The sequence below is a fragment of the Narcine bancroftii genome, chromosome 9 (assembly GCF_036971445.1).
Source record: "Narcine bancroftii isolate sNarBan1 chromosome 9, sNarBan1.hap1, whole genome shotgun sequence".
NCBI lineage: Eukaryota > Metazoa > Chordata > Chondrichthyes > Torpediniformes > Narcinidae > Narcine > Narcine bancroftii.
This window is the reverse complement of record NC_091477.1, coordinates 24918538-24942728: the sequence shown is the minus strand read 5'-3', so window position 1 is coordinate 24942728 and position 24191 is coordinate 24918538. Positions and strand designations below refer to the sequence as shown.

Genomic DNA, 24191 nt, shown 5'->3' with positions numbered 1-24191 from the left:
GTCCACGAAACAGTAGCTGCCCACAACTCACCCGGCGGGTGGGGGGAGCCTCTTCAACTTGACACCGCTCAGCCGCCACGCAACCACATCGCTCACCTTTCACCCGGGGAAGCTGTAAACAGCCGGTCGTCGACCACCACGCATGCGCCCTGAGCGACATCTGTTCCTGCGCATGCGCCCTGAGCGGCCTGCAGGACATCCGTTTCTGCGCATGCGCTCCGAGCGGCCTGCGGGACATCTGTTCCTGCGCATGCGCCCATAACGGCACCCTTGCAAGCAAACAAGAAGGGGACAGCAAATACAGTGATGTGAACGTGAAGTTCTGAACGTAGGATTTTTTTTGTACTGAACATGTTAGATCAAGTCCTTGCCACCGCGTCTCCTTCAGCTGGGTCAAGAGGTCGGGCCAACGGCTGCTCAGCGCGCCCTCTGACCCCTCGTGGCGTGGCGGATGGGAGCCAGTGCGCATGCGCAGTCTCGGCGCAGCGACGAGCGGAATGGAGGGCTAAGGTCAGTGGCAGGACAAACCGGGTGACGGTATTTCACTGTCTCCTTCGGCCGTGTGTGTTAATGGAGAGCGTTTAGGCAGGGCGTGTACCTTGTGGTGTAAGGGCTTTGGAATTAGTTGTGTTCACCACCGTGTCTATATGAAATTGCGTATCTGCAAGTGATCACGAAACGTCAGGGTTTTCGGAGTCTCCATTGTACCAACTTAAATCTATCTCACTTAAAATATGTTTCTCTGAACTAGGAAATGTCCGAAAATTCTTACAACTATGAATTTCCCCCAAATTTTGGAGCAGGTTTAGAACGAATGAGATTAGGGATCATTAAAATAATATCAGATCAATTGGTTAAAGTGAAAGGTAATAAATCATCAGATCTGATCATTTATAAATCGGGCCTTTGAAAGAGGTGACGGAGATTATTGCTGGTTATATTGTGGTCCTCGAGGGTTGGCATCTGGGAAACTATAACAAGAATGTATGACGGAAATGTGAACACTACACTTAAAATGAGAAGATTAGTTGGAATAACACTGATTATGCAAAAGAAATAATGAGACAAATTTATTCAAGTTTCTTGAGATAGAAGGTAGTGTATATTTGGACTCTCAGATGATTTCCTCAAAGGCTTGCAGATTGCTACGTTAATTGACCACTGTATGTTGTTCCTGAGAATATTGGTGGCATTCGATGTTCCCTTGCCTTCCACAGAGCCGCACTGTTCTTCACTCATCTCTGGTTTAATTTTGTTTCTTATTCTGAGCAGGATGCTTCCAAGTCGAGTTTTTGTGAGGTGACTCATTAAACTAATTGTTCTGTGCTGTCCACACTCTTACACCTGTTTTCTTTGGTAGTGCAATGAATATTGACTTTAAAAGATTTTCTGGTACTCTGCCACTGTTATATATTCTATTCAATGTGATTGCTAATTTCTCTGCACCAAAATCTTCCAGTTCTTCATTCAGTTCAACTGGAATGTTATCTGGTCTTGATTTCAGTTTTGCTGGGCCCTCATTGTTGTTACTAATATCAAAGTTGTCCTCTTGGTCTTTGTCATCGATTAAATCTTTGATGTGTTCTGGCCATCTTTCCATTTTTCCTTTTTCCATAATTGTAGAGCCATCTTTTGCATTTTATACATCCTGTTGTTACCCCACTTTTCTTCTGATTTGTAACCTTTTTAATCTCGCCATGTTTCTTTTGCTTCCTTGCACTTGGTTGTTATCTGTGCATGCAAGGATAGATAGGCTTCTTAATTTTCCTTTAATTTTCTTCTTTGTTCCTTGATTCAGAATTTCTTCTGTCATTCATTTCTTTTTAGCTTTTTATCTGTTGTTTGAGAATCACATCTTGTGCTGCTTGTGTTATGCTATCTCCGAGGTTTTCCCATTGCTGTTCTAGAATGGTGATGTTTTGTAGAACTTAGCAATACCAAGAACAGCATCTATAGAAATGAGAAACATCCTAACAAATAAGAAAATAGCAATTGACATCTGCCTTAGAACTTTCAGCTACTACATTCTTCCTACATTGATGTATGGCTGTGAGCCATGGACCATCACAAATACAATGGAAAAAAGAATCAATGCAGCAGAGATATGGTTTCTCAGATATATGGTTTCTCTGAATAACAAATGAAGAAGTTCTATAAAGAATGAAAACAAAATGTGCATTACTTAAAACAATCAGAAAATGGCAATCAAAATTTTTTGGACACATCATGCGAAGAGATACATTAGAACATTGAGTTACAGCTTGAAGGAAAAAAAGCCGAGGCAGACAGAATGAAAATCTTTGGCTTGGCTTCGCGGACGAAGATTTATGGAGGGGGTAGAAAGTCCACGTCAGCTGCAGGCTCGTTTGTGGCTGACCAGTCCGATGCGGGACAGGCAGACACGATTGCAGCGGTTGCAAGGGAAAATTGGTTGGTTGGGGTTGGGTGTTGGGTTTTTCCTCCTTTGCCTTTTGTCAGTGAGGTGGGCTCTGCGGTCTTCTTCAAAGGAGGCTGCTGCCCGCCAAACTGTGAGGCGCCAAGATGCACGGTTTGAGGCGTTATCAGCCCACTGGCGGTGGTCAATGTGGCAGGCACCAAGAGATTTCTTTAGGCAGTCCTTGTACCTTTTCTTTGGTGCACCTCTGTCACGGTGGCCAGTGGAGAGCTCGCCATATAATACGATCTTGGGAAGGCGATGGTCCTCCATTCTGGAGACGTGACCCATCCAGCTCAGCTGGATCTTCAGCAGCGTGGACTCGATGCTGTCGACCTCTGCCATCTCGAGTACCTCGACGTTAGGGGTGTGAGCGCTCCAATGGATGTTGAGGATGGAGCGGAGACAACGCTGGTGGAAGCGTTCTAGGAGCCGTAGGTGGTGCCGGTAGAGGACCCATGATTCGGAGCCGAACAGGAGTGTGGGTATGACAACGGCTCTGTATACGCTTATCTTTGTGAGGTTTTTCAGTTGGTTGTTTTTCCAGACTCTTTTGTGTAGTCTTCCAAAGGCGCTATTTGCCTTGGCGAGTCTGTTGTCTATCTCATTGTCGATCCTTGCATCTGATGAAATGGTGCAGCCGAGATAGGTAAACTGGTTGACCGTTTTGAGTTTTGTGTGCCCGATGGAGATGTGGGGGGGCTGGTAGTCATGGTGGGGAGCTGGCTGATGGAGGACCTCAGTTTTCTTCAGGCTGACTTCCAGGCCAAACATTTTGGCAGTTTCCGCAAAGCAGGACGTCAAGCGCTGAAGAGCTGGCTCTGAATGGGCAACTAAAGCGGCATCATCTGCAAAGAGTAGTTCACGGACAAGTTTCTCTTGTGTCTTGGTGTGAGCTTGCAGGCGCCTCAGATTGAAGAGACTGCCATCCGTGCGGTACCGGATGTAAACAGCGTCTTCATTGTTGGGGTCTTTCATGGCTTGGTTCAGCATCATGGTGAAGAAGATTGAAAAGAGGGTTGGTGCGAGAACACAGCCTTGCTTCACGCCATTGTTAATGGAGAAGGGTTCAGAGAGCTCATTGCTGTATCTGACCCGACCTTGTTGGTTTTCGTGCAGTTGGATAATCATGTTGAGGAACTTTGGGGGACATCCGATGCGCTCTAGTATTTGCCAAAGCCCTTTCTTGCTCACGGTGTCGAAGGCTTTGGTGAGGTCAACAAAAGTGATGTAGAGTCCTTTGTTTTGTTCTCTGCACTTTTCTTGGAGCTGTCTGAGGGCAAAGACCATGTCAGTGGTTCCTCTGTTTGCGCGAAAGCCGCACTGTGATTCTGGGAGAATATTCTCGGCGACACTAGGTATTATTCTATTTAGTAGAATCCTAGCGAAGATTTTGCCTGCAATGGAGAGCAACGTGATTCCCCTGTAGTTTGAGCAGTCTGATTTCTCGCCTTTGTTTTTGTACAGGGTGATGATGGTGGCATCATCATAGATGATAGATAGATTAATATCATAGTTAGAAACAGGGGAGGCAACAACTACATTTTGGAGGATCAGAGACCGTGATAGATAGAGAAACATGATCACCCATACTGAACGGCAAGGCACCTGATACATGCATGTTGTTCCTGATGTGTTTGAGTGGTGGAATCTGAGTCGATGGGAATTGGGATTAGTGTAAATGGGTGTTTTATGGGCAGCATGACCTGTTAGTCTGAGAGCTTGCTTTTGTGCCGTGATCCATCACTCTGTCAAATCATTATTTTACTAAATGGCAAAGCAAGCATGAAGGTCTCAATGGCCTTTTTCCTTTTTCTTGTGTTCTTGTTCTGAAGATTAATAGTTGTGCCAAAATTCAATTTTGATTTTTGATTTTTGATGATGTTTTTCGAATAGAAGCCTTTCCTTTTGATATCATGACCATACTGAAGCAAAAATTCTGGGGGATTAAGTTCAAGAGTTGAGAGGTCATGTTGCAACTCTACAAATCTCTGGTGACACCATGCTAAGAGTATTGTGTTCAGTTCAGGACACCTCATTATCGGAAGGATGTGGAAGGTATGGAGAGGGTGCAGAGGAAATTTACCAGGATGTTGTCTCGATTGGAAAGTAATTCCTATGAGGCAAGGTTAGCAGAGCTGGGACTTTTCTCTTTGCAGTGAAGAAGGATGAGAAGAGACTTAATGAGGGTCTACAAGGTTAGATAGGGTGGACAGCCAGCACCTGTTTCCGAGGGTGCGAATAGCAAACACCAGGGGACATTTCGACAAAGTGAAGAGGTAAGTTAGGGGAGACATCAGGGATAAGTATTTTACACAGAGTTGTGGGATGGTGGTAGAGCTTGAAACATGAGAGGCATTTAAGAGACTCTTAGGCACACAGATGAAAGAAAAATAGAGGGATATGAGGCAGGAAAGGTTTAGATAGTTTTTTTTGGTAGGAATATATAGGTTGGCACAACATTGAGGGCCAAAGAGTTGTATTGTGCTGTAATGTCTAAATTCCTGTCTTTTAAGTAGCATGGAGTTTAACCTCCATCAGTATATTCTTGGTGGGATGTCCTCCAGTTCTATTGCTAATAATAGGGGTGAATGATTTGATAGTAGTCTAGCTCTATACTCAGTTTTCCTATCTCTCCCTTGAATATAGGCTGACAACAAAAACATATCAATGCTTGAGTAAGTTTTGTGCCTACTCAAATAATATGAAAATTCCTTCTCTCTTGGGTGTTGCCTCCTCCATATATCCATAAGTTTCATTTCCTGCATTGATTTAACCATATATTTGGCTACTTTCTTCTTTTTACTTGTGTTTTGTCCAGTTTTATCCAACATTGGGTCCAAATTAAGGTTAAAATCCCCTCCTATCAATATATTTCCTGTGTATCTATAATCTTCAAAAATTATCCTGCATAAACTTTTGATCCTCCTCATTAGGTGCATATATATTGAGCAAATTCCAAAATTCTGAATATATCTGACACTTTATCATTACATACCTCCCTGCTGGATCTATTATTTCCTCCTCTATTTTGATTGGTACATTTTTATTAATTAAATGGCTTCACCTCTAGCTTTTGAATTATATGATGCTGCCACTATGTGTGCTACCCAGTCTTTCTTTAATTTGTTATGTTCCACTTCAGTTAGATGCGTTTCCTGCACAAATGCTATATCTATTTTTTTCTTTTTTCAGTAAATTTAATAGCCTCTTTTAATTTGGTTATGTATTCCATTAATGTTTATAGTCATATAGTTCAACGTGGCCATCTTATATCTTGTTTACATTTTGGCTTCCTCATCACCACCATCCCCCTTTTCCCCATTTTCATCTCTGTTTTCCCTCTTAAAACTCAATGTATGACAACACATTTAAAACATAAAATACTCCAACAATTCCCACACCCAATATCACCTTAACCCCAAATGCCCCCCCTCCCTGAGTTGCCCCTTATCCCTTGGCGGGCAACCACAACTCACCTTTCCATTTGGATTGCAATCTTGTTCGCAAGAGTCAACTGATTTTGCAATGACATTATTCTCTTTCCCCCACCCCAAACCCCCCAGAAAACACATTTTTTTTTACACATATAACAAAGCTCTCCCTTTTTTTCCCTTACTTCCTTCCTTCCCTTCTCTTTTCTCTCTTTAGTTCTTTACATATACATTGTTTTTACATATTTATATATACTTTATTGCCGTTCTTCTTTCTGATTACATCTCTTCATCTCTCCTGTCCTGCAAACGCTCTGTGAATTCTTGTGCTTCTTCCAGATCCAAGAACAGTCTGTTTTGCTACCCGGATATATATATTTTAAGCACAGTTGGATGTCTTAACATGAATTTATAACCTTTTTTCCATAGGATCGATTTTGCTATATTAAACTCCTTCCTCTTTAAGAGTTCAAAACTTATGTCTAGGTAAAATAATATTTTTTGATCTTTGTATTCCAATGGTTTATAATCTTCTCTAATTTCATTCCTTGCCCGCTCCAGTATATTTTCTCTTGTCATAGATCTCAAAAATTTTACTAAGATGGATCTTGGTTTTTGATTTATCTGCGATTTCAGAGCTAATGGTCTGCGTGCCCTTTCTATTTCCATTTCGTCCTGCATTTCTGTCATTCCCAGGACCTTCGGGATTCATCTTTTTATAAATTCCTTCATGTCTGTGCCTTCTTCACCCTCCTTCAGGCCCACTATTTTTATGTTGTTTTGCCTACTATAATTTTCCAACATATCAATTTTCTGAGATAACAACTCTTGTGTCTCTTTCATTTTTTTGTCACTTTCTTCCAATTTTCCTCTTAAGTCGTTTACTTCCATTTCTACAGCCGTTTCTTGTTCCACATTGTCTACTCTTTTCCCTATTTCTGTCATGACTAGTTCTAATCTTTGCATTTTATCTTCCGTTCTTTTCATTTTTCTTTTCATTGGACTAAATTCTAATGACAACCATTCTTTTAGTGATCTCATTTGTCCTTCAAAAAAAGCTTTATCTATATTCTGTCCATCAGTTTTACCTTCTTCCTCTTCTTCGTCTGTACCTGTGTTTGTGTCTTCTTCTTCTCTGTTTCTGTATCTCTTCTGATTTTCCTGATGAGTTGCTTGTATCACTTTGTCGGGCCTCTTCTTGCTGGGCCTCTTGCTGTTGGTCCTCCCCTTCTGGGCTGCTCATCTGTTGGGCCTCCTGCTGCTGCTCCTCTTGCTGTTCACCCTGTCGACTTTCTTTCTCGCCTGGTACCTCACTCACTCTCCTGCCGCCTTCCTCATTTTCCAGCTGAGAGCCCTGGTGTCGGGCATCCCTCAGCTGATCACGCCGTGGTTGCCCACTCCTCAACTGAGCCTCCCTCCCGTTGGTGTTTTCTTTTACCTTTGATTGCGCACTGCTCATGCGCGACTCCTTGTGCATGCGCAGTTGCACACTTTTGTTTGGCTCAGAGAGCCATTTTTGCAGTCCACCGGTCAGTGGGTCGTGACTCCCCAGGGCCAGTACCAACCTCTGAGAATGGACCTTCTTCGCCACCATGGCTCCCTGTTCTTTCGTGTAGGTAAGGCCGGTTTCTTTTCCGGTGACTTTTCTTCTTTCCCGTTGTATTTTCTTTTTCCTTCTTGGGTGCCACCTTCTTTCTCTTCTCTGCAACTTTATCTTCTATTTCTTATATTTGTTCGGGACCAACCCCTGAGAACGGACGTTCTTCGCCACCATGGCTCCCTGTTCCTTCGTGCAGGTAAGGCCTTCTTCTTTCTTTTCTGGTGACTTCTTTCTTTTCCTGTTGTTTTTACTTTTTCCTTCTTGGGTGCCATCTTCTTTCTCTTTGCAACTTTTTCTTCTATTTCTTATATTTTATATTTGTTGAACTTTGTCTTTTCTTGACTTTTTTTCTGGAGAGGGCTGGTTTTACCTGACCGGCCACTACTCCATCACGTGACTACTCAAACAAAATTTTTCAGAACTCTGCATGTGTCACAAAATCAATGTTATTTGCTTTTGTTTATTTAACTATACTTGCAGTGTTGGGAAGCCATTAGAAGTATGGATTAGATAAATCAAGTAGAATTTATATTTATTAAACTTGGCAACAAAGTCCGACAAACATCAACAAGATAACTAGATAATCTATTTTTGATTGTATTAGTTGGAAGGATAAATCATTTTAAAAAGGTACTTGGGAGAATTACCCAACTGTTCTTGAAAACAAAGCCATGGAATCTTTTTTAGCCACCTGAGCGCGATCAAAGGACCTTGTTTTAAAGCCTAAACTGGGTGCTCTGAAGAGTGAACTTGGATTATGTACAAAGTTTCCATGGAATAATTAGTTTATTACATTAGGGTCATTGGAAAGAGATAACACTGGTTTGCTAATTTTATGTGGCAATAAAAGTTTCCTTGGCCATGATTTTGTATGCCCTGTAAAAGCTAATTCACAGTTCCACAATAAATTGTACAGGTTTATTACTGGAATTTGCAATCAGTATCAACAATATGTAAGAGGAATAAAACCTGAAAGTCCGCAGACAGTGTGATGGAAGTAAAAACACAGGTATCAACAATATCTTTATTTCCTTTGCTCAATTGTTCCTTTTTGATTCATTTGAATCTTTTTGGAGTGCGGCTTTACTTAATATTATGAAAAGCTATTCTCATATTTTAAAATAGGTGAAATCTCCAAAAATCATACATTTTTAAGAATAAAATAATATTTCATGTGTGAACCTGTCTGTAACTCGGTTTCAAGGGTTCAGTGGTTAGAGTACACCAGAGAAATAATTTGTTAATTAATACAAAATGGGAAAGATATATTGTACTATTAGCACTTAACACTTTGGTATGCTTATGGATTTATGCATTTCTCTCTGTAATTGCAGGTTTTGAATCCACCTCGAACATACTACAAAACCTGACAAACCTTGTGGTGATTGAAGTCGTACTATATGTGCAACAGGAACTTGCATCACCTTGCATGGACTTGCAGTATCTTGTTATGAGTGCAATAGGCTTAACAATTATAAATGTTGAAAGTCTCATTCTTCAATGGAGTATCTAATTTTAACAATAATTTTGATTTGTAACTGCTGCAGATTTGTTTGTGGATTATACAGTGGAGCAAATGACAGTTCTGTCAGTGCACAAAGGGTTAGTTCTGTGCCACATGCAGGACCTAATTTCCTTTCAAATCTACCAACACATCATGACCTAATAGTGAAAGAAGGAACAAGTGTATTGATTGAATGCAATGTGAACAGTAGCCAGTTTTACAATATTCTGTGGTACAACTCGAAGGGAAGTCTCCTTAAAGAAACCAGCGAAACAGGTAAAGCTAATGGGAGATCACTAGTCATAATTAGCTGTTAAATACTTTCTACCCTTTCAGAGCAAATGCATAAAAAGTGGTTATTAGTAAAAGAAAAATGGATATACAGAATTGTATATAAAGTTGAAGTTAGAATTTAAAAGCAACATCTTTAATTTTATCCAAATTCCAGTGCCAACTACCATTGTCAACATTGATATTTGCAGATCAATGCAGGTCGGACAGAGTAAATGTTTAAGAAATAAGCTGGTGTCAGTTTATAAAGCAGAGCTGGGAGAGGAGAGGGTTGTCAGACAAAAGACGATTTCAAGTTTGTGGCCATCAGACATCAATTATGTGGAATGGTTCGACAAACTGGAATTAGTCTTTAGGCCCTTTCAGGTGGACGCTCCACCTTGAGGGCAGCAATGGGAGCAGATTTAAAACTGCAAACACACCTTTCAGTTGGCAGCCCTTAAAAGACTGCTGCAGCATTAACTGGTCCACCTATTCGTATCCAGATGCCTCCAGATCTAATGGAGGTGGGCGATTGGTGCCGCAGCGCCACCCATCATAAATATGTGCCATAGCAAGGGCGGTCTTCCCATAATCCCCCACGAACAGCTCTTTCCCACGAACAGCTCTTTCCCACGAACAGCTCTTTCCCACGAACAGCTCTTTCCCACGAACAGCTCTTTCCCACGAACAGCTCTTTCCCACGAACAGCTCTTTCCCACGAACAGCTCTTTCCCACGAACAGCTCTTTCCCACTACAGTTCCACCTGCGTGGGGGAATTATGGGGAGGGAAGACCACCATTGCTATGCCACATTTTGAGTCACAGGAGTGGCCAGCTGGGCTGTGACAGCCCGCACTGGCCATCCCCCTACGTTACCCACCAGCCACCCCTGCTCCTGCCCCAACAGTCCCTGCTGGCCACCACCGACCTCCTCTCCCCAGCGGGGCAGGGGGCTGTCAGGCAGTGGGGAATTGGGTTGCAGGATGATGGAGTCATCAGCCCGCCCCAGGCAGCCGCTTAGAGCAGCTGTACATTCAGGAGCGACGGTGGAGTCCCACGTTCCACCGATTATCCCTCCCAGAGGGTTGCCGTTCACACCTTGGAGGCGCTTCTGCCTCATTCAGGTGAGTATGTCTTTAGCCGCAAGGGGGGAGATTATGCAGCTTTACAAGGGGATATTCAGGCCGTCTGAAAGGGCCTTCAGATAAGAGGAGACTAAAGGGGTTAATAGGTGGGATTGAAATCTTGCATCGTTAGATACTATCCAAGTAGAAACATTTTTGTGGCAAGGGTTCAATGACAAGGAAAAACTGATTAAAAGCAATATTGGGACATAAGAGTTTTGAGCAACAAATTATATAGGACAAACTTCACAGCCTGAAAGGATTGTTAAAGAAGATTTAGTCATTTTCAAAAAGAATTGGATAAATATACAAAGCAGAAAAAAATTGCAGGTTGATGGAGAAGTAATGGGTGAGTGGGTTTCATTGGATGTTTCTTTCAAGGGATATAATTAAAGAATATCTCTTTGTAATAGTGAAATCATGATGTGTTACATTGAGGAAAGATGCTTACATTTGTGTATCATATGCTCCAATGAAGACTAATTTTCCTTTCTTCATTAAACAGTTGGAAAATGGCTTATTTTAGACACCGGAGAACTAAACATCACCAGTGTTACGTTTGCTGATCGAGGTCGTTACACATGCATTGCAACAAATGCTCATGGCACTTTAAGCTATACAGTCACTTTGCGTGTTGTCTTCACCACAGGTGATATGGGTATTTATTATATGATAGTTTGTCTCATTGCTTTTTCGATTATTATGATATTGAACATCACTCGCCTCTGCATGATGAGCAGTCACCTCAGGAAAACAGAAAAAGCAATCAATGACTTCTTCAAAATGGAAGGAGCAGAAAAGTTACAGAAAGCATTTGAAATTGCAAAACGTATTCCTATCATTACATCAGCAAAGACACTTGAACTGGCTAAAGTAACTCAATTTAAGACCATGGAGTTTGCCAGATACATAGAAGAACTTGCTCGGAGCATTCCTCTGCCACCTCTTATTTTGAATTGCCGAGCCTTTGTAGAAGAAATCATCGAGGCTGTTCGGATGGATGATGCAGAGCATGTCACAGATGAAGAAAACAAAGAGGGGCAGGCAGTGGGATGCAATGAAATCTATACTATTGGCTCTGAAATGCAACGCAGTTGTTCACCTGCAGGGGAATCTGATGACTCGTACACACATGAGGAGTGCCAAGAGATTGCTGTTCAAGTCTCAGTACATTCTCAGTCAGAGAAACCAAACATTGAAAATCTCTCACAAGGAAGCAGCCAATTTGAACACTCTAAGGATAACTCGTCTAAGATAAAGACAAATAAAACAGATGATGTTCTGTGTGAAAGTCACATAAATGGTGCAAATTTTCTTTGATGTAGATTAATTTTGTAAGATTTGGTAGCTTGAGTTAAAATAACAGCAGACCAATTTTTAATAAGATGACAACAGTCATATCAAATGTGTATAATTTCCACTATAATGTCAGTTGGAAAACATAGCTTGTGGCGATTTTTGCAGGCATTGAAACATCTGTCACATGTATCCAAAATATGTATAGTATCAGTGTAAATTTTCTGCATATGTATGTGACTGTTTTGATAATCATACTCAAATGAATTTGTAGGTGATTTGATTACATTTATAGAAATAACAGAATTGTTATATAGCACTCAGTGTGGTGATGGTGTGCAATCTTGGAAATTTTAGTTTGTCAGTTGTAATAATCAAAAACCTTCATATAGCAAAAATTTCAAACTTGTCAGGGAATTAATTGATCTTGTGTAACCTTGAGCTCAGGTTATCTGTGGATGCCAGTGCCCCAGACATCTAATTGTAACTTGGGGAAAAAAGTGATTATTATCTCTGATGAGCCCATATTTATTAGAACGTTGCTTGGGACAAAGTTATGGCTTTGTTCCTAATAATTTCATGTTTTTGATCAAACAAAAAGGATTGAGTAAATATTATTACTTTTTATTTCAACCAGACATCTGTATCTTAAGACACACTTAAACTATTTTACTATGCAGAAGTATGCAAGAATTTTCCATGTTTATTTTGATAGAATATCTGATTTTTATTCCTTCAAATACTTAATGTGTTTAATATCTCTTAAGCAAGGAAGTATTTCTACACTGTTACTTCTGTGGTTCCATCTGTCTATCAAATGCAGCAACTATGATTAAAGTGTCTGATAATGTTTTCTAGATATTGAGTTATTTGTTCTAAATTTGTATTCATGGAATTAATAAAATGTCACATGGCATTCTGATCCAAATGCAGTGGTGCTTTAAATTAATTATCAGAAACTGCATGAGATTGACTGAATTGTACCTCAACTGCTCATTTTAATTTCTTTTTCAATGTCAGTTTTATTACTGTACTTCAATTAGTTGTATTTCAATTTGCATTTCTTCTGGTGTAAAAGTAATATTTAAACTCAGTGGCCCAAAATAATATAGGGACCAATGCGAACAGAACAACTTTTCTTTCATCGCAGTTATATTTAGCCATCATTTATAAATTGAATATTTGGAAAATTAGGTCCATGACATTTCTACATCACCAATTGTTAGCTGGAGGTAAATGTTTGCAGCGTGAACAAAATGTGGTTTATGTTGAATTCTGTTGTGACCTGTATTGTGCTTTAGATTTTGTACAAATTATTAGAATTGTTAGTAGCTCATATGATAGTTTCATCATTTATGTTCTGATGTATAAAAATGTTCCATATATTACCAGTTTTATCACCAAAGCAGTATCATTTCAACCTTGTCAGGTGTTAAGAAAGAAATATTTTAAAATAAATTATTTCACCAACAATTTACAAAGCGTTTTCGATATTTCTATTCTCCTTTGAACTGAAGTTGATATGATTTGTGGCATTTTAGATTTGTTTGGCAAACATAAAATGCACCATATTTTCATTTTATATAAATTGTCAATTGTTAATATCTCATTTTGATAGTGTCATCATTTTTGTTCTGATGTATAAAATGTTCCATGGTTTATCACCAAAGCTGTATTGTTTCATGGTAATTACATGGTAAGAACACCAGAGGGAAACACTTGGTTGTAGTTCAAGTTTGACATTCGATTGTACAAGTACAACCCAACGAAACAGCTTTTTGTGGTCCACAGTGCAAACATGTGCAGACATAACACAGAGGCAAATGATACATATACACAATACATGTATACATTTATTAAAATAAATACTATTAATAAATAGTAGAATTGTTCTTGCAGTACAGCAGTCTGACTGACTGAGGAGAAGCTGTTACTCAGCCTGGTGGTTCTACTTCTAATGCTTTTTTTTTCCCTACTGGAGTAGCTGGAAGATGCTGCACATAGGTGATAGGGATCCTCCTTGATTTTGTGAGCCCTATTTAAATAATGATTTGGGTAAATCACATTTTTTGGGGTGGCTGGGGAAGGAAACCTCAGTGATCCTCTCTGCTGCTTTTAAGGTCCTGCAGATTGACCTGATGCTCTACAGCAACTGTACCATGCTGTGATGCAGCTGGCCAGGATGATCTCAATAGAGTTCCTGTAGAAAGTTGACAGAATGGTGACTGGTAGCCTTGCCTGACTCAACCTTCCAACGAAGTACAGTCACTGTTGTGCCTTCTTGACAAGTGAGGAGATGGGTGTTCAGGATAGGTCACTTCTTCAGTGGACTGTGGAGAACTTGATGGTCTCCACTCACTCCATTACTGAGCTATTAATGTGTAATGGAGCGTAGTCGTCTCTGGTCCTGAAGTCCATAATCATCTCTTTTGTCTTGTCCATGTTGAGACTCGAGTTGCATTTCACAAGATTTCCCACCTCTGCAGTGCAATTCATCGTTGCTGATTAGGCCAACCACTGTTGTGTCATCTGCAAACTTAATGACTCTTGGAGCTGGATCTGGCATTGCAGTCGTGGGTCAGTAGAATGAACAAAAGTGGGCTGAGCTCAATCCTGAGGGGCACCAGTGTGTTGGTGCTTGATCTGCCAACCTGGATAGATTGGTCTTTCCGTTAGCAAGTCCAGAATCCAGATACAGAGAGGGGTATTGAGGACCATGAGAACAGCTTCTACACCAGCCTCTGGGATATAATTGTCCTAAACGTCAAGCTGAAGTCAATGTACTGTAGCCTGATATGAGGCATTGTTCTCCAGTGGGTCAGGATGGAGTGGAGGGACAAGACAATTGCATCATCAATGGAATGGTTCCGTAAGTACGCAAATTCAAGTAAGTCCAAAATCATTAGGAGGTGCACTTTGATATGTTCCATCACCAGATGCTAGAAGCATTTTGTAACGGAGATTAATGCCACTGAGTGGGAGTTGCAGGGGCCTGTTACTGTCAGCCTCTTTGGTACTGGGATGATGGTGACTGCCTTAAAACCCATGGAGATAATGGCCTGATGCAATGAAGTGTTGAGGATCTCCATCATTTGGACTGCATAGTCCTTAAGTACCTGACTTGGTATGTTGCCTGGTCTTGCTGCCTTGAGTGGTTCACCTTGGATAGGATTCTCCTCATCTCGGAAACAGCCATGCAAGACTCCTGTTCTTCTGAAGAAATGGAGCTTTCTTTGGCATCAGCCTGTTCGTCTCATCAAACTGTTCATAGAAGATGTTCAGTCTGTTCAGAAGGGAAGTGCCTTTGACTTGCAAGTTCATCTTGTGGTCTGGTATTGTTTTGATACCTTGCCACATGCGCCTCGTGTTGCCAGAGGCTTCCAGGAGGCATGAGAGAATTCAGCCCTGGTTTATATTAGTGTTAACTTATCTCCTGTGGTTTTATCCAATTCCATTGGCAGGATTTCTGAAGCAGTGATTCATTTAGAGATTTGCATTAACTTCAACTGGCTCCACCATAGAAGAACAGTATGCTTTTATTCCCATCCTGACACACCTGCTTTCTTTTATGGGATTCTTTTTAAGGACATCTAAGCACCTGAACTGCAATAATGGAATTAAGTTGTGAACCAAGGACCTAACTTGAAACTGAAGTGGGAAAATCAATAGTGATCATATTGTTGTCCATGCTTTGAGCTCCAGAAGTGTTGTGAAAAAAAGTGCTCCTTCAATTGCTTGTGATTTTAATTGGTTTAAAATTCACATTGTAGGACAATCTTCATTAGCACCAGAGCACCACAGGGCTGCAATCTTTGCTCCCTGTTCTACTTTACACTATGACTGTGTGGCTTGGTATGAAATAACACAAATGCAAATTCACTGATCATACCCTTGAATAAAAAGAGCCAATGAGTCAGCATACAGGAGGGAGATTGAAAACTTGGCTTAAGAGTACACTAACAACAACCTTGCACTCATATCACCAAAACCAAGGAACTGATAGTTGACTTCAGGAAGGGGAAACTATTTGTCACAAAGTGAATTAAAATCAGAATAAATATGAGCAAGTTTGACTTTGAAGAAATGTACACAATGTAGCACTTTGACTTGAATAAGACTGTCTAATGCATAATGATGAATCATAAATCAGGCCCAAAATTGAAGTCCATTCTTCTGAGAAAGAAATATTCAGATCATTCTCCCATTCAGTTTTAATTCCACTAAAAAAAATTGCTTTCATATTCAATAATTTATAATATAAAGTAGAAGTCATGCCTTTATGAGTAAATTGTAACTCAGAGTTCATCGATAAAATTTGGGTCAGGAAATGCTAAAAACTTAAGAGTGAATAAAATGTCATATTAGATAGTATCTGAAATAATGTCTATTTGATAGGTTAAATATTGTCCCTAATTGTTGAATAGATAAAAAATGTTGTTGTATAAAAAGATCTTTAAAACTATTAATGCCTTAAAAAAAAATTCAATTCTTGAAAACTAGCATCTAAAATAGCTGGTTGAAATAAATAATTAGAAATTATAAGACTTGTACCTATAAATCTGGAATGTCTAAAAAAAAAACTTTCCTGAATTGATTCCAGATCTTCAATCTATGTGACATTATTAAGTTCTTGATCAGTTTTTGAATAGTGATAGGTAAAGATGACCCCAATACTGCCCAAAGGGAGGTATTTCGGAAGGATTTCAACTCCATCTCAATTGGGATATTCATCAGTCTTTTCACCTTACAACAATGGTAACATTGTAAATATTCAATGCCTCTTTGTTACATCTGTTTTGGACTTGGCCTAATTTGCAAAAATATTGGAATGATATTTTTAGAACTTTTTCAACCATGTTTATGTCTGGTAATTGCACTATTTGCTTTTTCTAAAGATATAAATATTATTTTCTCTTCTAATCAAAGATTGTTTATAGTATTTTCCTTTTTATTAACAAGAAGAGCAATTCTGTTAAAATGAAAAGATGAGTTCCCACTTGCACATAATCAATGGCTATTAGATATTATGTCCTTTTTAAATCTGGAGAAAATTAGGTATAATATGAAAATCAAGATTTATTTTGATGTCTTTGGGCCCATTTATATATCACATCCATAATTTGACTAATTAGATGCGATGATGAATATCACTGGGTGCGCTTGTTCAGATTTAACATGACTTATAATATCAATTTTAACCTTGATTGCTTTGGGTTTGAGTTTTTTTCTTACCTCGTACAATGTTGTATGTATTATCATTTATTGGATTTAGAATTAAGTAGTATTGCTACTGTACCATATGTTATTATTTGTAAATCTATGAAGGTTTCATTGCAATTGATTTACTGCTTTTTTGTTTGTTTTTCTGATAAAACTCAATAAAAATAATTTTAAAATAAAGGAAGGGAAAACCAGAGGTGTACGATCCAATCATTATTAGGTTAGGGCAGTGAGTTCTCAACCTTTTACTTTCCACTCACATACCACTTTAAGTAATCCCTATGCCATAGGTGCTCTGTGATTAGTAAGGGATTGCTTAAGGTGGTATGTGGGTGGAAAGAAAAAGTTTGAAAACCACTGTTTTAATCATACCTAATTGACTCGTTATCCGTACGGTTTCATAACTCCAAAGGAAATGGGCCAATGACGATTTTTCTCAAGCAAAATATTTTCAGTAACAATTGGGTCTAAAGCAGTGGTTCTCAATCTTCCCTTCCCTCTCACATACCACTTGAAGCAATCCCTTACTGATCACAGAGCACCGATGGCATAGGGATTACTTTAAGTGGTATGTGAGTGGAAAGAAAGAGGTTGAGAACCACTGGGTTAGGGGATCAGAGGTGGAGAGGGTGAGTAAATTTTAAGTTCTTGGGAGTCACTATCTTGGAGGATCTTTCCTGGGTCCAACACACAAATGAAGTGAAGAAAGCATGTCAGGGTCTCTACTTCCTCAGGAGTCTGCAGAGGTTTAGTATCACATCAGAAACCCTGGAAATTTTGTTCAGATGTGTGTTGGAAAATGTGCTGACTAGCTGCATCATGGTCTAGTATGGGGACACATACCTCTGAGCATAAAGCCCTGCAAAAAGTAGTGGACACAGTTCAGGATATTAAAGGTAAAAACCCTCCCCACCATCAAGAACATCTATGGGGAATGCTGCAGTCAGAGAGCAGCAGCAATCATCACCACCACCCAGCACATGCGCTGTTCTCATTGCTGCCATCAGGAAAGAGGTAGAGGTGCCACAAGACACACCACCAGGTTCAGGAACAGCTGCTCCCCCTCCACCATCAAACTCCTCAACAACAAACACATTAGGGACTTATTCAAGGACTCTCACTTTTGCACTTCATTTTTTTCTATCTCTGTATTGCGTGGTCAATTTATATTTTTTATTTGTTTACACGAGTACATTGTATTCATTTTTTTTTTTGCACTACCGATTCTGCTTCACCCACAGGAAAAGGAATCTCAGGTATGTATTCTGACAATAAATCTGAAATCTGGTAAGCTTTTCATTTCTTCATGGTAGAAGAATTAGAAATAAGGGGGAATGTTTATTATTTGAACATGATATATACATACAGAATCTGAGTTTATTCCCCAGATGACCACAATTGACTCCAATTATAATTTGCAGCAATAAATAGATTCATAGTATGATACAGCAAAGAAGGGAAGCATCCTTTTTTTGTTTCTTTCCAAAGTGGATCACCTTACATTTATTGATGTACTCCATCTGCTAAACCTGTGCCTAGTCATTAGGCATGGGAGTGAAAATCAAAATGGAAAATACATCAATGGTGTTTACCACCTGGTCTGACCTCTTCCTGCAGAATTAATTCTGTCAATTATAATTGGGGCTTAGGTGCTCTGGAATGCTTTGTGAAAGAACAGCACTGCAAGATTTATTCAGTATTTGTTGATCCTTTTAAGAATTAATATGAAAGAGTGGGAAGGAATTTTATTATGCCATGGTAAACAGATATTGGCAAGACCATTTTTTTGGGAAAAACATTACATATTAAGAAAGCCAAAAAAAAATGGCTGATGCTAAAGTTACCCACATGATCCTTTAGGCTTCTAGGGCATTCACCTAAAACATGTCAACTGCATTACATACAAAACAAGTGCCTACGCCCAATTCTCTTCTGAACCCAGGCTGCCTCACCTTAGGTTTTCTATTTTGTAGAAGCAACCTGGCCATTAGATGCCACCATCTAAATTTCATTTATTTAGGCATAGGATGTGCAAATACTGACGACAGAGCATACTTGACAATTGGTGTCACAAATGCAACATTCTTCCTTCATAATTTACCAAAGGATCAAAGCCAGCCAGGTAATAAATTTGACTATTTACTCATGAATTGTCTGTAAAGATCAACCAGGAAATAATAATGTAGGTAAGAGATGAGAATGATTTTCTTTCAATTCTTAATCCACTGTCTTTGGCAGCATAGAAAACTGTAATAAACTAATTTCTAGGGTGAAATAGTTAATATGACATTTTTGCAAATCTGCCCTTGAAACCGGAGCACCAACAGTTGTAAAATCAGCCAGTTATTTGTCATATATTTATCGTAAAATTAGAGCTGTGATTAATTTTCACTGTTAGATTTTTGTGTATTAAAATAAGTAAAAGACCTTACATTTCTTTGGTAGTTTTCAAATTATTAAAATGTCACAAATTGCTTTACAACTGCAGAACCACCACTGAAATGTAGTACCTATTGCAGAAAAACACAAAGAAGCATCAAGACTTTCATTTGGCCTTTTCTGATGAAGATTACATTCCTAGCTGATTTTTTATGTCTTTCTGAATTCTCATAACGTAGCTTGTGTCAAATTTAAGTTTCTTTAGATGGTGATCTTCAAAGGATTGCATGCAAGAAGTGAAGACCAAGTGCCATCAACACAAAAGGAACAACTTCATTATTGATAAGTGATATAAAACAGACCCAACATCATCAGTTTTACAATATTTCTCTTTTATAAAATCAAAGTGAATTGTTTTTGATCTCACATTTAATATAAACGCTTTCCTAAAATTTCCTCCTTTGTCCTATATTGTTCCATTTCCCATGGCTAAAAAGCTGCAGCAGTAAAGATTCTTGTGTTTGGTCTTTATGCGTGAGCCTCGATTTTTTTTTTTTTTTTTCTCAGAGAACTACTGGACCGTGGGATCAATTGCCATGCTCATTCCTGATATTTGCTCCATAAGTGTCCATTGAAAGTGATTGAACAATGATCTATAATAAAAATCCTGTTTGCTTTCCACTCAAAATCTGAGACTAACTGCAAGTTACTCTCATGGATCCAATTAAGTATGACCCTTCTTTTACTGTATGATTGTGTTTGGTGGTGCTTTTCGTGACCAAACTATTGAAAGAGTTTCTGAATCTGTATTTATGAATTAATCTGAATGTTTTGAAACCTGTGTTGCTTGCCCTCTGTGGCTTCTGATTTATTCTAAAGTTTAACACTTCCAAGTGCTTAAAGAGAAAAATACACACTTTGAAAGCACACTTTACCTGATAGCTTCCTTCGTAAATATTGGATGCCTGTGTTTCACATAAACTGGTTGAAAGAGTGGCAGGAAATTATAATTACCATTCGAATGAAAAATTGTGTTCATTCCTTCTGAATCTAAGGACAGATTAATGTGAAAATATTTGAAATACTGTGCATTTGTTTCATAGAATATAGTTTTCTTATCAATAGTGCTTCGTGGTTACCATGGAAACTATTTGACTGTTTTATTGCTGAGGAAGAACAGACAGTTTTCATTTAATTTGGTCTTAATTGAGTAAAGCTCAGGTCAATTAATTTACTTTTCATCTAGAAATGTATCAATTTTAAAAATGAAATTCTTCTATTTTTGTTCATTTTGATTTGCAGAATTTATCTTCATCTTTTTTTTCTGTCAAGAGAGCAAATAAATCTGAGTGCTGTTGATAAATGCAATTAATGTGGCGCTGTTTTCAGATGAAGCTTCAAGTAATAAGTTTCCATCATTTTTATTGAAATCATGCTCTCATCTCAAAATCAGATATATTTGGAAGAAAAATTACCCTTTGTTTTTCTTAGCTCTCACTGCAATATTCTGACATTTCATCAGTAGAAACATGATATTATTGAAAGAGTCAAATTATGTGAAAGAAGATGATTACATTATGAGTGCTGAACAATAGTTAGGCATTGGAATTGCAATTAAAATACCTGATGGTTCATAAACAATGTATATCATGGCATGGGAAAACATACTTAAGTAGAAAAAAGTTTTATTTGTTCTTCTCTTGAAAAAGATTTTCTTCTTGTGGACAGTTTATGGGTTCAATCACAATTGTACTGTATGATAAGATCAAGACAAACTCTGTGCTTTCATTGTTTTGTCTTTTTTGTAATCTTTCTGTGAATCTGGAAACTAAGGTTTGTTTTCAGATACACAAAAGAAACTATCTCATAATAAGAGTGAGTTAAATTTCTGATGGAACTTGTCCTATTTAATATCATTATCAGTGGTGTCTTCTTTGTCAATATGTAGACAGCCTCAATATGTTTGTTCCCAGCATATGTGAAAATGCTACACGTTTTACAGGAGCTATCATGTTGCAGAGTGTTGAAGAATGTTTATCAGGTGGACATTAGGCTAGTGTTGTATATTTATAGGGTTCTATGGTATCACTGAATGCACAACTCAGAATGGCATATTAAAGGTACAAAATGGAAATACTGTAGTGGCCTGCAAACCGAGTCATGACCCAGCTCACAAAATGGCCGGTGAACGCCATGATCGCAAGACTCTCACAGGGACCAACGGCTGTTGTCCCGCGTGACCTCCCACACGGTGGGAAACAGTGGGCAACAGCAGGAACACTGGCCAGTTAGAGGCCAGCGCTGCGATGATGTCACTCCTCTCATCGGAGACAGGGAGTGAATATAAGCAGAACTGGCAAACTCACCTCTGTGTGTGTGTGTCTCATTCTTGCTCCACACTTTGCGTAGCGCGCACACTACAATACAAATATTATTTTAATTCATGTACTCCATTTGAAAAATCATCTGTGTCTCGCTACTGGGTTTCCATCATTTTCTGTTTCTAATTCATATGTTCTATGACTATTGAATTTTGCATTTGTACTTCCATGAAATGACATGGAAACTAATCAGAAGATGGAATCTCATTCACTTTTCTGATCCTCATTTATAATATATTAATATACTCTAATTTATAGAGTTCACTATATCTAATCCAGATGAGATGAATGGTTTAGTGTGTGTATACCCAATTATCATGTTGGGTTATTATTTCATCTGAATAATTTCATTATATGTGAAAGAAGACATATTGCAAATTCTATTTTTAGACATTTTAGACTCGTATTACCAGAAATGCTACATAAAGGTACGGCCTTGGAAAAAAAAAACCCTACTGAGATTTAAAATATGGAACTACACCTTTAGAATGACATAATCAATATGACTGTTTTATTTTAAACAAGAAACTTACAGCCTTTCAACAGTTAAGGTCATAGTTAACCACAAGTTTTATTCCATTTTCTCTGTGTGTAATAAAACATGAAAGTTTGCAGACACCGTGGTTGAAGTAAAAAGACAATGCTGGAAAAGCTCTGCAGGTCGAACAGCAAAGATAAAGATACATAACCAATGTTTCAGGCTTGATCCCTTCCTCAAGGTTAGCAGCAAAATGTAGGCTGGTATCTGAATAAAATGGTGGTGAGGGGAAGGGTAGGGGGAGAAGCACAGTCCCACAGGCAGGAGGTAATAGGTGGATAAGGGAGGGAGGGCACAAGAGAAAACAGGGGGAGGTGGTATGGTTCTATGAATGGAGAGCAAAGGGGGTGGAGAGTTGGAGGAAAGGAGACAGAAGGTTGGGGAAGAGAGGGAACATGGTCCAGCAGAAACCAGAGAAGCCAACGTTAATATCGAGAGAGTAGAGGACATGAGTTGGCATGGCATTCCCATCACCCACCTTAGGGAAATGATCATGACAACAAAGTTACTTCACACCCACATGTTGCTTGTTTTGCTCGAATGCCACATCAGAAGTTGGAAAAGAAAAATCACACCATCCATTAAATGGCTTTAATATTCATTGCAGACAGTTCATAAGATTTAGAGGTATTTCAATTAAATATTTGATATAGAAAACTGTTATCTGCTGATTAATGGATAAATATTCCAACAATTCAAAGAAAAGAAGCAGAAAAATTAATAAGACAAGGTCATGAAAAGCTGCTAAGATTTAATGCAAAAAAAATAAGATAATGGGGATATGAAATAAATATAAATGAACAAATTTCATCAACAAAAGTGGCAGAAGCAAAATAAAAGGGGTAATGATTACTTCTCAGTTCAAATTTATGGTCTAATTATTGTCATACCTGGTACAGTGAGAGGGTTTTTTTCACAAGCAGCCTAGCAAGTTAACCCCAACACACACACACAGTCATACCAAGTAGAAGAGCAAGAACACATTACAGACATGTAATGCTGAAAAGATCAAATAGTACAAAACAAGGGCAACATGAGATGACTATTGTGAGGTTCATTCAAGAGCCTGATAGCTGTGGAAGAATCCTGTAGTTGAACCTGTTAACTCACAACTTCAACCCTTGAATATGGATGGCCAAACCATGGCTTGCGAATCACATGCAGCTCTTTGATATGTAATGTGCAGCTTGCAGAAATACATTGGCTGGAAGAGATACCAGCATTCCCAAAACTCCAAAAGCCATCCCGAGACACTCCACATCCCTCCAGATAGACCAGTGGGACCTGGGACAGTCACAGACTGGGCTGCATGACAATGAGAGGAGAGAGGGAGTGAACTCTGGAGGAATGGCCCCTGCATGGGAGTAGAGCGAACTGTATACACCTGAATCTGGTTCTCCTCGCCACATCATAACAGAACACCACCAATGTGGAGTGCATGATAGGAGGGTCGGGAAAAGCTGAGGATTCTTTGCAGGGAGTGGTAACAGATGTTGGGAAGCCGGGGCTGGACCAGGAGAGCTCCAATGAGGCATGGCCTGCCCTACAGAAGGGGTCTGTCCAATGCAGCCACTCCAGCAGGGTGGAAGCAAGATGACAATGATGAGGAGAAGAGGCTGGAGTGGGTGCACAATGAGGGCCTCATCCAGATGCTGAGCCAGAACAGAGCTGGAGCTGACAGTAGCAGTGAGGGACCTGTCAGTGGCTCAAGAACGATTAATGTGGTTCAGACGAGGGACGACGGGATCTCATATAAGCTGAAGGAGATAAATGAAAACTTCAGACAATTTTATGAAAAATTGTATAAGTCAGAATCATTGGGGAAGCCTGAAAAATAGATGAGTTCCTGTCAAAATTAGAGTTACCAGATTTAGGTCAGGAAGATCAGGAGGGATTGAATGCTCCTTTCACAAAAGAAGAAATACAAAAAACATTAAATCTATTACAAGCTGGTAAGTTTCCTGGAGAGGATAGGTTCCTTTCTGAGTTTTACAGAGAATTCAAAGAT

The 24191-nt window shown here is 39.2% G+C and overlaps 2 protein-coding genes across 4 annotated transcripts in view; one reads left to right on the top strand and one right to left on the bottom strand.

Moving 5' to 3' along the window:
• Positions 1-24191, bottom strand: part of LOC138743317 (protein FAM114A2-like) — a 137891-nt gene that overhangs the window by 39279 nt on the left and 74421 nt on the right. Inside the window, exon 1 of one of the 3 annotated variants that reach the window (XM_069898466.1) lies at positions 97-484. The exons of 1 other annotated variant lie outside the window; for it this stretch is intronic. In XM_069898466.1, the coding sequence (XP_069754567.1) occupies positions 97-469 (373 nt within the window). In that variant the 5' untranslated portion in view covers positions 470-484. Of the gene's footprint in view, positions 1-31; positions 485-24191 lie in introns of those variants that run through there. One more of the 3 variants, XM_069898469.1, reaches the window with a different exon arrangement.
• On the top strand, positions 17-13146 carry LOC138743319 (microfibril-associated glycoprotein 3-like). The gene is made up of 3 exons (XM_069898474.1): positions 17-510; positions 8803-9248; positions 10875-13146. The coding sequence occupies exons 2-3, from the start codon at positions 8969-8971 to the stop codon at positions 11687-11689; spliced, it is 1095 nt and encodes a 364-aa protein (XP_069754575.1). The 5' UTR covers positions 17-510; positions 8803-8968; the 3' UTR covers positions 11690-13146.